The sequence below is a fragment of the Asterias rubens genome, chromosome 16 (assembly GCF_902459465.1).
Source record: "Asterias rubens chromosome 16, eAstRub1.3, whole genome shotgun sequence".
Classification (NCBI taxonomy): Eukaryota; Metazoa; Echinodermata; class Asteroidea; order Forcipulatida; family Asteriidae; genus Asterias; species Asterias rubens.
In genome coordinates, this window is record NC_047077.1 from 4,890,151 (window position 1) to 4,905,371 (window position 15,221).

General features: G+C 40.2%; 1 protein-coding gene across 1 annotated transcript; it reads left to right on the forward strand.

The window, feature by feature from the left end:
* Window positions 1-391: 391 nt before the first annotated feature.
* LOC117301048 (solute carrier organic anion transporter family member 4A1-like) lies at window positions 392-11,476 on the forward strand. Its single transcript, XM_033784932.1, has 11 exons — window positions 392-646; window positions 1,962-2,424; window positions 4,296-4,376; window positions 5,463-5,597; window positions 5,926-6,182; window positions 6,587-6,614; window positions 6,769-6,967; window positions 7,836-7,986; window positions 9,779-9,960; window positions 10,933-10,997; window positions 11,127-11,476. The coding sequence occupies exons 1-11, from the start codon at window positions 392-394 to the stop codon at window positions 11,474-11,476; spliced, it is 2,166 nt and encodes a 721-aa protein (XP_033640823.1).
* The last annotated feature ends 3,745 nt before the right edge of the window (window positions 11,477-15,221 follow it).

Sequence of the window (15,221 nt, forward strand, 5' to 3'; positions counted from 1 at the left end):
GTCACTGATGAAACATTTGTGATTTTGTTCTCAATTTTTTCATCCATATATTGGAATTTGTATAAAAGGAACATCTTTACTGAAGTTCTGGACACTCCTAAATGAAAAGATTTAGAAATACTTTGGTTTCATATTTTTTGAAATGGGCTTGAAGCTGACTCTTTCGTCACCATGATTGAGCACCAACGATTAATATGCTCATGACTGTCTTTGCATATAGTGTGAGGTCAGATGGGATCTATTCATGTATAGTTTAAATGGACTCTCCTACTGACTCTATTCAAGCATAAGACCAACATCAACTTTATAACCAACTGCGACATTTTATGTTGTAGTTCCTCCGACACCAGAAACCCGTATACCTGTGTGAACACAACTTCTAACACACGAGATGGCACCGTCCGAGGAATACCTCGAACCCAACGGGAACAAATCGCTAAACAACGGCGACACCGAATCTGGGAAAGTCGACGACATCTCGTACGAGAAGGAAAAGGATGCTTCACTTGATAACGAGGAGAGAAGTGAGAGCAGTTTCCGCTACGGGTGGTTCGGCTGGCATCCCAAATGGTTGCAGGGGTTTAACAAGGCATCGTGGCTTCTCGTTATTCTATGTGGTTTTTCAACTGCGCAGGTAATACTCAAAGTTTGCAAATAAAATTTATTTCAACCGTCTATCTCTTTATCTTGTTATCAATTTGAAACGCCCATCAATTTGTCATCAAAATGAGGTGATCGCGTCTTACACTCTAAAAACTTCCTGTTCAGAATTGACCCGGATTTGGGTCCCAGGGGGCCTGATCCATTTCTGGGTCAGTTTGACCCGGAATCCGTGTCAATGAGACCCGGAACCCGTGTCATTGTGACAAGAAATTTGGTTAAAAGCGTGGATTTTGACTCGGATTCCGGGACACATTGACACGGACACCGGGTCAAACTGACCCAGAAATGGGTCTGGCCCCCTGGGACCCAATTCTGACCCGGGAGTTTGTAGAGTGTACATGTGTAAGCCATTAATTTTGAGGCATGGTCGACACTTCACTGATGCACTTGTTGGTTTGGGTAAGTTTGTCTGCATGCACCCAATCCAAACAGGTGCCCTCTTGTGTCCACCATTCCTCAAAAAGGCCAATGGTAACTGTTTTCTGGAGTAAGACGTGTATGTCTGCCTGTTGTCTTTAACTTCCCCATTTAATATTAAGAAACCTATCCTGTTGATCTACCCATCAACCTACTTGACTATAGCTTAAAGTCACCTGGAAGTGGTATTTTTTTCGAAATAAAGCTTTTGTCACTATATGTGTTTTGATGAGTGGAATGTGAATAAAAAGTTAACTAAGGTCTTAAAAAATCAGTACTTATGTTATTTACAAATTTAAGAGTAGACCCCGACCCGAGAGGGCGCTGTTCGTGACGTCAATCGGGGCAGACTTTGCCTGTAATGCGTAGAGTAAACACAATTGCAAAGTACATGTACGGACCAAGTCGTGAGTTTGTACGTTTAAAAAACAGAAAAGAAATTCCGGCAATGCCGACCATGCAGGTGTATTGTTGCTGAATGCAGAAAAACACTTTTTGAAATGTACCAACTCACGACTTGGACGTACATGTACTTTGCACGTGTGTTTACTATATGCATTGCAGGCAAAGTCTGCCTCGATTGACGTCACAAAAGGGGTAGGCGGAGTCAGCCCCCCCCCCAAACAACTTTATATATTTTTTAAACATATAAATCTGACAAATAATTACTAAAAAAATTGTTTTATTGTTCGTAAGCATATACTCTAATGTTTGAAAGAAAAAAAGGTGACTTTAAAGTAGGCCTACTCATCCTCAATACTGGACTGAATAATAACAAAATATATTACAACAATGCCTTGGTGGTCCTTTTCGACAGGGTAGGTGTATTTTTTGTAAAGCAGTATGTAGGTCTATGACTTGATTTTATATTTTCACTCCAGGGTTTAGTAATCAACGGGTACATTAACGTTGGTGTAGCCACAATTGAACGTCGCTTCGAGTTAAGCAGCAGTGCCACTGGCCTCATCGTCAGCATGTATGACATCACATGTGCTGTTCTCGTCCTCTTTGTGACGTATATAGGTGGGCAGGGCCACAAACCAAGATGGCTGTCATGGGGGCTGATCATCATGGGAACTGGCTCGCTTATATTCGCCCTGCCCCACTTCACTACTGGCCTCTACGAACCCGTCGTAGGTTCGGTCTCCGTCCTGTGTGGTGGGGCCGACTCGGGGGAACCACAGTGTGACGAAGACGGGGGTGGCACCTCGGGACTCTCCAATTACTTCTACGTGTTCGTTTTGGCCCAGATCTTCCATGGGCTGGGGGCTCTGCCGCTATACACGCTCGGAGTGACTTTGCTGGATGAGAGCGTCACGACAAAGCAGACGGGTCTATACCTTGGTGAGGAATCGCACTACTGATCAATGGGAGACTTTCTGGGACGATAGAGGGCAGCAGACTTACCGGGTAAATCCATTGTTCTCAGAATTATGCGCATGTTCAGAACTACGTAAACAATGGAAATATACCCGGTATGTCTGCTGCCACCTAGCGTTGGAAAGTCTCCTATTTCAAACTCAGGTTAAAACGTTTCTTCAATCAATTCTTTTCTGTATGTTTCAACATACCTCTTTCTCTCTTGAACGTGCATAAGGACCTAACGGTTTTATAGACTATAAGTACTGTCTATTATTATTATTATTATTGTTCATGAGTTGTTTCTTAAGTCGGCTAATGGCATTATAATTGTTCACATGAGCGACTGGTCACCAGCGCTTTTGTTTAGACAGTTCTACCTTTTAGTAGTGCTGTATTCTTTTTAACAGCTAGGTATACACTGCAAAAAAATGATGTGTTATAAATCAATTCGAAAATCAGTTTGATTTAAAGGGAAGGTACGTACGTTTGGTGATCACTCTTAGCATGACTAGCAATAAAGACTTATGGTTAGAAATCAGTTTTAGAAACATTTCACTTCGAAGTAAGGTGGTAATGTTAAAAGATATAATTTAGTTTTGTTAAAGCCATTATACACTTTCGGTACAGAAAAACAAAATCACAGATTTACAAATAATTTACAGGGTTTACAGAAGGTAATGGTGAAAGACTTCTCTTGAAATATTATTCCATGAAATGCTTCACTTTTTGAGAAAACATTAAAACAATATCAATTCTCGTCAGCGAGAATTACGGATTTATTTTAAACACATGTCACGACACGGCGAAACGCGCGAAAACAAGAGTGTTTTCCCGTTAATTTCTCCCGACTCCGATGACCGGTTGAGCCTAAATTTTCACAGGTTTGTTATTTTATATATAAGTTGTGATACACGAAGTGTGGGACTTGGACAATACTGTTACCGAAAGTGTATAATGGCTTTAAAGGAACAATACAGAATTGGTAAGAAACAAAAATTGTGAAGATCACACATTTACATCAAACTTACACGGTCTAATGATGATGATAGTAGAAAACATCCCTTGAAATATTTCTGTCTGAAATTGCACATTTGATGAGAAACAAATAGTCTAATTTCGCGTTTGGAGTTTATCGCTCAGGGAGCGTTTTATTCATTTTTGTTTTGGCATCGAAAAATTTAATCGGTTTTTCACTATTCTCTCGTGACCCAGATGGCCGATCGATATCAAACCTCTACAGGTTTGTCAGTTTATGTACAATACAATGTTGGATTACATAAATTGCTTACACTGCCAGCAACTGTTTTTGCAAGCAAAACCAATTATGTAATGTTCCTTTAAGCTCTAAAATGTTAACCTGAAAAGCGTTACTGCAGTGACTCTTTATGGATTGTATATCCTGTTAGTGATTATTATCTTTTACTATACCTCATACATATTCATGACCGAGAGTCGAGCTCTCATTAGTCCATTCACCATCACGTGCCAGGTGTTAATTTTGCTAACTACCAAGCGCGCACGTGAATGTTCACGCAAGTGGTGAATGCGCATGACAAGTAGAATAGTTCCCCGGGAACTATTCTACTTGTCATGCGCACTACCATTGTACTAGTTTGTCAACTTCCATTACCTCGGGGAGCTAGACTAGTCACCCTCAAACCATGTTATATTTGTATAATAAAATTGCTCCGGATTTTCGGCGGTATCTCAACAACGCTACCACCTTTTGAAATGCAAAATTCTCATGCCAATTGCTTAGGCCTGCATCTACATTTTTAAATGTATACTTTGCAATGTAGGCCTATGCTGTTGTAAAATATAGTATGTTTATTTATTGTTGTTTTTTCATGTAGGATGGTTTTATGCATTTTCTGCATTCGGACCAACCCTGGGTCTTCTCTCTGGTGGAGTTTTCCTGGGTATTTATACAGATTTAAGTGTCGACCAAAGAAGGTACTTTTTAAAGATTTATTTCTAAACTAACATACTGCCGTTGTCATAACAAGTTAGTAGACTTGATGTTGATCAACATATCCATGGCACCCTAAAACATTTACAAGGTTGCCAAAATGTATGTGCCAATTGGCTTGACAGAAAACTGTTCAGCAATATTTACTGCATAAAGGCAGAAGACACTATTGGTAATTACTCAAAATAATGTTTAGCATAAAACCTTACTTGGTAAAGAGTAATGGGGAGAGGTTGGTAGTATAAAACATTGTGAGAAACGGCTCCCTCTGAAGTGGAGTAGTTTTCAAGAAAGAAATAATTTTCCACGAATTTGATTTCGTTAAGAATTTGAGGTCTCGAAATCAAGCATCTGAAAGCACACAACTTCGTGTGACAAGGGTGTCTTTTCTTTCATTATTATCTCGCAACTTCGATGACCGATTGGGCTCAAATTTTCACAGGTTCGTTATGTTATGCATATGTTGAGATACACTGAGTGAGAAGACTGGTCTTTGACAACTACCAATAGTGCATTTAAGCGGCTTTATGAAATTGCTCTATATTATTAATTTGAACCTAAAACATGATTATGATTAAATTAAACTTACTATGACAAAAATGATCACATAATAAATTGTGCATGTTTTGCGACATCCACTTCCATGTGGTTAACGTTGAAATTGGAAATGTCAAACAGCTTTTCGAAACACTGTGTGGATCATTAATTGATACGTTTAGACGCGGTTATCCTCCAAACATGAAAGTTTTGCTGCAGGGGCTAAAGTGCACCTCTTCCTGACAACACTTACGATTTTTGTAATGAAAATTCATTTCAAATACTACCTATAAAGCGCACAAAGAAGAGAAGGGGTTCGCCCCAGAGTTCCTGGTTTGATTGGCAGCAAATTGCGCCACATGACCCTATTCGCCAATACATGGTGATATGTAAAGGAGTTTGTCTCATCATGGAGGTGGGTCCCATAATTCAAACGTATAGTCCCACATACCCTTGCAGAAAAATAATGTTTTGACTTATTTCGTTTTCTATCATTGAACTCGAAATTATTTTGTTTCAAATCCTAGTATTGAAGTTACATCGTCCGACCCAGCTTGGATTGGTGCATGGTGGATTGGTTTTGTCATCGGGGCTATTATCTCCTACATTGTTGCCATACCAATGAGTGGATATCCACAAGAATTGCCTGGTATGTTTATTCTTATGTTGTTTGTAACACTTGTTAAAGCCCGGTTCATACTTCCTGCGAATGCGAATGCGAATGCGAAGCGAATTTGACGTGAATTTGACGTCACACCCTCCTTTCGCAGCAATATTCGCAAGGGATAGCGCAGAGTTCAACTGCTGCGAATTGTTCGTTGCGATGTGACGTCAACGATTCGCTTCGCATTCGCATTCGCAGGAAGTATGAACCGGGCTTAAAACGGCCGCCATTTTGCAAAACAAAAATAATAATAAGTTGTGACTCCACAAAATTACCTGTGTCCCTTCGTTTGTTTTTAAATTTTGTCTTTCAGCAACTGCAAAGATCCGAGCAGAGAAGGAGTCCGAAGCCCACGTGGCCGGTCATGAGGACGAAGTAACTAAACCGAGTTTCGGTACCAAACTAGCCGACATTCCTCTGGCCGTTAAATATCTCATGTTTAATCCCACGTTTGTCTTCGTCTCCCTGGCTGCCTGCTCAGAGAGTCTCATAGTCAGCGGATTTGCAACTTTTTCTCCGAAGATTCTTGGGATCCAGTATGGTCTTTCACCCGGTGTTGCTGCAGCTGTCGTGGGTAAGAATGGGTATTTCACTTGATCATTGATGAGCCAGTTTGATTTGCTCAAAAAGAAAAAAAAAGGGCGCTAGATGCAAAACGACTCAACGACACGGACAACTTCGGTTAGTGTCGAAGACCAGTCTTCTCACTTGTTGTATCCCAACATTTTCTATACACGGAATAACAAACCTGTGAAGAATGTGAACTAAATTGGTCGTCGAAGTTGCGAGATAATAGTGGAAGAAAAAACACCCTTGTCTCACGAAGTTGTGTGCTCTCAGATGCTTGATTTCGGGACCTCAAAATCTAATTCTGAGGTCTCGAAATCAAATTCAAATATTTAAGTGGAAAATTACTTTGTTCTCGAAAACTACGTTACTTCAGAGGGAACCGTTTCTCACAATGTTTTATACTATCAACAGCTCTCCATAGCTTGTTACCAGGTAAGTTTGATGCTAACAATTATTTTGAGTAATTACCAATAGTGTCCAGGTTTGACGTTATTGAAGTGTCATACAAAACGCCAATTAGCATTAGTGTAGCCTATACACTAAATTGTGAAAAACTAAAGCCTATTTTTTTACTGTTTCCCTTTAGGTATTTTGGCATTGCCAGCTGCTGTAGGCTCAACATTCCTTGGTGGTTGGCTGATCAAACGATTTAAGCTTAAAGTCAGAGGAATGCTTCGTGTGTGTATAGGCTCTGTACTCATGGTCATCATATTCGCATTCGTTTTACTTCTGATATGCCCACAGGAAATAGTCGCCGGGATCAACACAAACTACTATGCAAATACGTAAGTTTTCTTTTGTTCACAGCGGCTGTTTGTTTTCATATCTTCGGAGTCTTGTCCTGAAAGGAAAAAGTTTGTTTTGATTTGGTTTCTTTTGGGACGTTGGGTGTGAGTTATTTGGGAATGTTAAAAAAAAAAACAATTTAGGAATAATTTGAAGTACCCTCCTTTTTTTAGTCTTGTATGACTAGCACACAAAGAAAGGAGTATATAAACGGAACGAAATTCATGTTCCACGATAGACCCCAACAAAACAATGCTTCTTCGCTTATATACAAACAAAATACATGTTAAAGGAACATTATAGAATTGGTTTTGCTAGCAAACTTAGTTGCTGGCAGTGTAATCACTTTGTGTAATCCACCATAGACCTTATCGAAAATACCAATGCGCAAGCGCAGACTGTTGAATGAGGTGCATTGTGGGATAGATATGGATCAAATTTGGATATCAGCTGGACCACAATGCACCTAATTCCAAGCTTTACGCGCGCGCCCCGGTATTTGCGAAAAGGTCTATATACATAAGCTTACAACCATCTAGAAGTTCGAGATCGATCGGCCATCTGGGTCAGAGAAAATAGTGAAAAAACGATTACAAATTTGCATTGCATCTATGCCAAAACAAAAATGAATAAAACGCTCACTGAGCGATAAACTCCAAACGCGAAATTAGATTATTTGTTTCTCATTAAATATGAAATTACAGACAGATATATTTCAAGGGATGTTTCCTACTATCATCATCATCATTAGACCATTTAAGTTTTATGTAAATCTGTTATCTTCATGATTTTTGTTTCTTATCAATTCTGTAACGTTCCTTTAGTAATAACAATATGTTCACACTTTTTTTCCTTTTCCAAATGAAGGTCAGAAATACAGGACACGAAACAAGCAACGTGTAACTCTGGATGTACCTGCGACGAGACGGCTGATTATAACCCAGTATGCGGGGATAATAACCTACAGTACTTCGATCCATGTCATGCAGGATGTACCGGCTACTCAGCGGATGATGGGGTAGGATTGCCCTTTTTAAAGACACTGGACATTATTGGTCACTGTCAAAGACTAGTCTCCTCACGTGTATCTCAACATTATGCATAAAATAATAAACCTGTGAAAATTTGAGCTCATCGGTCGTCGAAGTTGCGAGATATTAATGAAAGAAAAAACACCCTTGTCGTACCATGGTCACACGAAGTTGTGTGCTTTCAGATGCTTGATTTCGAGACCTCAAATTCTAAATCTGAGGTCTCGAAATCGAATTTATGGAAAATTAATTCTTTCCCCCCAAACTACGTCACTTCAAAGGGAGCTGTTTCTTACAAAATATTTCATTATCATCAACCTCTCCCCATTACTCGTAATCAAGAAAGGTTTTATGATAATAATTATTTTGAGTAATTACCAATAGAGTCCATTGCTTCAAAAGGAAGTTTGCTTCTTTGCTGATGTTTGAAGCTATACTATACACGGTGTAAAGAATAAGAATAACTTTGAGTATAAATAGTAGACTTGCGGGTACTACCATTTGTAACATATCTTAAAGGAACACGTTGCCTTGGATCGTACGAGTTGGTCAAAACAAAAGCGTTTGTAACCGTTTTTTTATAAAATGCATATGGTTGGAAAGATGTTTTAAAAGTAGAATACAATGATCCACACAAGTTTGCCTCGAAATTGCGTGGTTTTCCTTTTACTGTGCGAACTAACATGGTCGGCCATTTATGGGAGTCAATATTTTGACCCCCATAAATGGCCGACGTGTTAGTCGACGAGGTAAAAGGAAAACCACGCAATTTCGAGGCATGTTTGTGTGGATCATTGTATTCTACTTTTACAACATCTTTCTACCCATATGTATTTTATAAAAAACGGTTACAAACGCTTTTCAAAGACCAACTCGACCGATCCAAGGCAACGTGTTCCTTTAAGTGTGAGTGTTGGCTCTGAAAAGAGCCGGTGTGGTCTCGACGTTTAGAACAGTATACTATGCTCGTCTTCAGGAATTCGCTTCTAATAATGAACCATTTGCAGCATTATTTGAAAATCATCAGGTTCATTTACTTCATTGGTCACACACTGTCAAAATGAAGGACAGAGAAGTTGATGGGTAATCTGAAAATAGGTAAACTATAGGTAACAATTCATGAGTTTGTCTGTCAGTATACGTTCTCCAAATGTGTGGCATTTTCCCTGTTGGTTAACGTAAACAAAACACTAAACAAAATGGTAAAATTACTACAATCATTACCATAATATGTATTACAATCAGACTTCAGATAGCGAAGGTGTGTTTACCCATTAATGGCCAGACATTATCGGCATTATCTTTGGGCATCTTTCTCCAAAACGCCTAACCACATTGGGTGAATACTTGTAGCAGGTACCGCTTACATTAATTTGACATTCGGGCTAGAAAGCTCAGCTGGTAGAATGTTAGACTTGATTCATGTCCCATTCTCGTGTGAGAGATCCCTAAGCATATCACGCCAATTTACTTTGCCACAACCCGCAGCATACAGTACAGTGCGCGATCGCAGTCAAAATGTGGTCCCAAGCATGATGGCAAGCGGAACAGATTTGGGAATGTAGAGCATCACAAAACGGTTGTTTTCTGGAGATGGCACGGGATTTGGGACTTGAGTCAAGTCTAGTAGAATGTCAGCACATTAATCCGGAGGTCGTAGGTTCAAACTCTGCTCTGCTAATATTTCTTTGTTCGGCCTACAATTGAAATACGTTTTTCTTTTTGCTTTTCGGTGGTATTTCGGATTAAATTGTAAGTTATTCTGTATCACTTTTATAGAAATTTACTGATTGTGCCTGCCTCGATGTCACGGGCAATCAAACCGACTCGATGCTGCAGGCGACACCCGGTCAGTGCTCCGTGGACTGTGGCGCTGTTCTCCCGCTCTTCATTGTCGGTTACTTTATCACCATGTTCTTCAACTTCATGCCAAGTATACCAGGCACCAACACAGTATTAAGGTATTGTTTGTCTATGTTCAGATAATAAGGACTTCCTAGGATGTATTTTGTACTTCTGCCAATAGTGTCTCTACTACCTATTATCTCGTATCCATACCGCCATGTACTGAACCATTGTAACTGTGTTGTCCTGTTTGTGTTTGTCCTTGTCTTTTCGTGTGTAACTAGTGTGTGTGTGCCAATATTGCAGTCTATTCTTTGGTGTTCTTTCTCACAATAAGTATAAATCGGGGGTCTCCACCCAACAAGCTTGCTTTTAGGAGACCTCCCCCACTCATTTTATTAAGTTGTTTCCTCCTTTTTCATGTTATAAAATTATGTCATTTTAAATAATTGAGTTGAAATAAATTTAACTGTGAACTATGAACTATACACTTAATAGGAATAACGTCCATTGTAGACTTTCACCGTCAAACCTAATTTCCAAAACCAATATCAATGTACAAGGTTGACAATCACCGTTCAGATTCGAGAGCCAAATATGGGGCACATTTTTGTAAAGACGTTGCCCGATACTGTGACCCGGTTGACTTTCAACTGATTTATTGATGGTGACATTATGGGCCCTGTAGCGGTCCTATTTCCCGAGAGGTTAAGGGCGATTTTGTTGTCATGATTGATGATTCGACGCTTGAAAAATTAAACAGGGGTACTAGAACTAGTGTTGGTTTTGTTTGGTGGAAGAATGACTAGACCGGACTTGGGACTCTACAATTGAGCAGAGTATAAAAGTCCAAGAGTAAATGGATAATTTTCCATTTAATGTAACAATAATATATGAAAATTTTGAATGGTTTGTTTGGTATTATTTTGAATTAGAGTTTCCCAATATATGCTATGGGAGTTCATTGGGGGTGCACCATAAAAGCACGCCACCCAGAGTTTGGCCCGTAAACTTTTCTGCTGTAAACTCGTCTATTTAATTTTAACAGTTAAGTATTGTGCCTCTCCATTCTCCTTTTCAATCTTCAGATGTGTTCCAGACACACAACGGTCCTTCGCCCTAGGAATTCAATGGCTTTTTGCACGTCTTTTAGGTGAGTTTTATAGAATATTTTAATACGATTGTTTCTTCACGTACAGCATCGTCAGATCGGCGGCTTTAAAGGATATGTGAACTTTTGGTTATGACTCTGAAAATACATTGTGTCTTGGTATTTCCACAGGGTCCGTTCCTGGGCCAATCCTCTTTGGCCGCGTCCTGGACAGCTCTTGCCTTCTCTGGCAAGAGAAGTGCGGAGTCCAGGGCGCCTGTTGGTTCTACGACGTTAGGACTCTGGCTTGGAAACTACTTCTCATCGCAGTTGGCTTTAAGGTTGTCAGTTTCATCTTCTTCACCTTATCACTCGTCTTCTACAAATCAGCTAACGATGATGGAGATAATAATGACGATAAGAAATCAGCATTTGAGCTGGAATTGACAGACGCCGTCGAGGGAAAGTCGCTGAATAGGTTAGTTTCGTCCAGCAGTACCGCCGCGATTGTGAATAACGTCGAGTACGAAGATGGGAAGTAGAGAGAGGTTTTCAGTTTGACCAAGGTGGGACTGTTAATATTAAGATGCTTCCAATAGTTCACCTCCAAAGGAATGTGTAAAAGTGTAGCAGTGTCAACATGAAGAGCGACCTCTCACATGAACATTTGAAGCCAACATTTCCGTTGCGTGACATAGACCTCATCGCAAATACTCGGTACGTGCGCGTTAGGCGTGGAAATGAGGTGCAAGCTGGTCTAGCTAGCGATCAAGTTTGGTCGCTAGCTAGACCAGCATGCACCTTATTCAACAGTTTTAGCGCTTGCGCAATGGGTTTTGCGGAAAGGCCTATGGTATTCCAGCTTTTCCTAGTATACTGTGTCTGTACGGTATTTGGTCAATCTCAGGAATTCTGAAGAGGATTTTCTAGGAGGGTCACTCTGAACTTCTGAACAAGAGATGGGATTGCCTCGGGGGATAGGGACATTAATTGAACGGGGGCTTCCTATACCAAACACAAACACAACGGAAATTTATTAATACAAAGCAATCCGTACACTTTTTTTTTATAGATTCCATGTGATCTGAATTAACATTGGCAATTATGTATTTTTTTAAACTAAAACAAGACTTTGTGAATAATGTCTTACACACAATTTTATGCATTTTTCTTTCTGGTATGTGACATTAAATAGGGTGATGGTTTTTATAGAAAGTTGAAAATGGATTTGTTGAGGTTTGGACCCCGTGCACTGAGGAAGGCACTAAATACTAAACTCCACAGCGGTTCGGCCCGTCGGAGAATACCCGAGCGAGAATGACCTTATGACCTAATTTTGCATATGCTTGCATCTTTTAGACAAGAAAATATTACCAACCAGGTCCTAGTGGTTAGTCCACTCTTATGTAACAACTCCCCAAACCTGCTGCTACAAATGTACTTTAATATAGAGGTCTGAAGCAGTACTGATCTTTTAGACATGAAAATATTAACAACCAGGTCCTAGTGGTTAGTCCACTCTTATGTAACAACTCCCCAAACCTGCTGCTACAAATGTACTTGAATAAAGAGGTCTGAAGCAGTGCTTGCATCTTTTAAACATGAAAATATAAACAACCAGGTCCCAGTGGTTAGTCCACTCTTATGTAACAACTCCCCAAACCTGCTGCTACAAATGTACTTGAATAAAGAGGTCTGAAGCAGTGCTTGCATCTTTTAAACATGAAAATATAAACAACCAGGTCCCAGTGGTTAGTCCACTCTTATGTAACAACTCCCCAAACCTGCTGCTACAAATGTACTTGAATAAAGAGGTCTGAAGCAGCGCTTGCATCTTTTAGACATGAAATCATTAGCAACCAGGTCCTAGTGGTTAGTCCACTCTTATGTAACAACTCCCCAAACCTGCTGCGTGGGGGATCGTCGCGAACCGTGCCGGAATGTTCCGAGAGCACACGAAAAGTTCCGAACCGCTGTAGAGGTTAGTTTTTAGTGCCTTCCGTGCACTGACGTCACACGCAGTAATTGTCCACATTCAAACAACTAGCTATAAGCATACAGAAACATTATGCTCACCTGAATAAATTTACCTGCCGAAGTACCATGTCACATTATACGTACCACTGTGACTGGTATCCTGGCAATTGTTTGCTTCTGCAGAAAGTTGTTGTTAGTCAAATATTCTTCAGCAGCTTGGTAAAAGTGGTCTGCCATTGTTTTAAGACTCAAAAATGCTTCTGAAGATCTGAAGATGTGCCCCTAAACTGCGCGTGCATCGCCTATCATGTGCACGACGCAGTGCACTGGCGGTAGCCTGAACAAATCCCAAAATTGCGGTTGCAAGATATCATGTGATGACGACGTCAACTGACTTGGGTCAATAGCCATATACAAATATTATCTCAAAGTATTATTTTTAATTGTACCGTAAAATTTTGTGTACGATCATTAATTTGTAAATAAAAAATTTTATGATTAATTTTAAAGTTTTGAGTGAACACAAGACTTTTGTTGCAACATACCAACCTATATTACCTTGAACGGTTTCAAGTCTCTGATTGGTCAAAACCCGGGGAGTGTTAACGGTGGTATAAAGACCGGCTTTGGAAAAAAGCGAATAAGTGGCCACTAAATCAGCATACATTGTGTCAACTTTGCAAGTTGCACTGTCGCACGCTTATTTATATCCCTGTTAGTTTCACTGCAACTTCGCTCACTACGCGTACGCGCGCTGAAAATGTATCAATTTTGAGTGCGCGCGTGTAACATGTGCGCGCGTATAAACTGACGCCGAGCTCATGCGCGCGTTTTAATGCACAAGGAACAGCTATCGTCCACAATCATTTGCCTCCCATGACCCAAGTGAAGGCGCTGAACAGATCATATTAAAGGGACACATTGCCTTGGATCGGTCGAGTTGGTCTTTGAAAAGCGTTTGTAACCGTTTTTAAAAAAATGCATATGGGTAGAAAGATGTTGTAAAAGTAGAATACAATGATCCACACAAACATGCCTCGAAATTGCATGGTTTTCCTTTTACCTCGACGACTAACACGACGGCCATTTATGGGGGTCAAAAGTTTGACTCCCATAAATGGCTGACCGTGTTAGTTCGCACAGTAGAAGAAAAACCACGCAATTTCGAGGCAAACTTGTGTGGATCATTATATTCTACTTTTAAAACATCTTTCCAACCATATGCAGTATATAAAAAACGGTTACAGACGCTTTTGTTTTGACCAACTCGTCCGTTCCAAGGCAACGTGTTCCTTTAAAAGAGTCACTGGTCTCAAAAGATCAGTAATGTGATTAACGCACGAAAGAGATGGGAACCATAAAAAGCTCAAATAATATGGCCCCTGAACACGTCTACTGGAAGTACCGCCTGGAGAAAAGTCACAAAATTTGGACAATTTTAGCCGTTTAATTCGCTAAAAAAGGTATTTATTAATGGGAATAACAGTGTTCGTACCCGGTCTTCACTGCGTGGTAATGACCGGGTTGGTGGCTGGCGCTGTTAACGGACCTCCGGCTCGGTCCGTTAACAGCGCCAGCCACCAACCCGGTCATTACCACGCAGTGAAGACCGGGTACTCGCACTGTTATTCCCTAATTAACACATGGAGATCACACGAACACATGGATCCCCAAAACGATCCAGATTTGTTTTTATCATAGGCTTCCCCATCGGTCTCAGTCACAGACTTATGTCTGTGGTCCCAGTCAACCTCCAAAACTTTCGATGTAGCGCCCTCTACCGGTGACAGGATCGCAAATCAAGGACTAAAAACACTGCGGATCTCTGTACAAATCAGAGCTTCCCTCAATGAAGGCCGAAGTGTGAACAGGGGTCGATTACACAAAGAGCTACAGATTGATCTTACTTGCAAGTCAATCGTGGTTGCTAAAAGTAAAGTGTGATGTCACAATGCAAATCACTATGATAATACTGACAATTTGTCTTGCGATGTGTATTATAATTGCTTTGTAAAATCGAGGTTATTTATTTGACAAAAAACACACGTTCCAGAAACTGTCAACCTACATCACAAGTATGTCATCTTTCACTCACTTCTCTTCTACCATGGAGGCGGGCCTTCTTATAAAAGTGTTGTTTATTCTGCATTGAATTTCTAAACGTTTAATAATAGTCTCGTTATAACAGAGTTGACGGTTTGGGAAGGGGACAGCAAGAAAATCGTAAGAACAAACATAAGTATTCATAAAAAATAAAAAAAGTTAAACAAAATGCACAGTCAATTAATTATTCCTCCATGATTCAATCAG

Coding starts and splice junctions, on each gene's coding strand:
- LOC117301048 (XM_033784932.1), top strand. CDS start 392: ATGGCACCGTCCGAGGAATACCTCGAACCCAACGGGAACAAATCGCTA. Junction 6,615..6,768: donor TCTCCATAGCTTGTTACCAG/GTAAGTTTGATG, acceptor GTTTCCCTTTAG/GTATTTTGGCATTGCCAGCT. Junction 7,987..9,778: donor GCTACTCAGCGGATGATGGG/GTAGGATTGCCC, acceptor TCACTTTTATAG/AAATTTACTGATTGTGCCTG.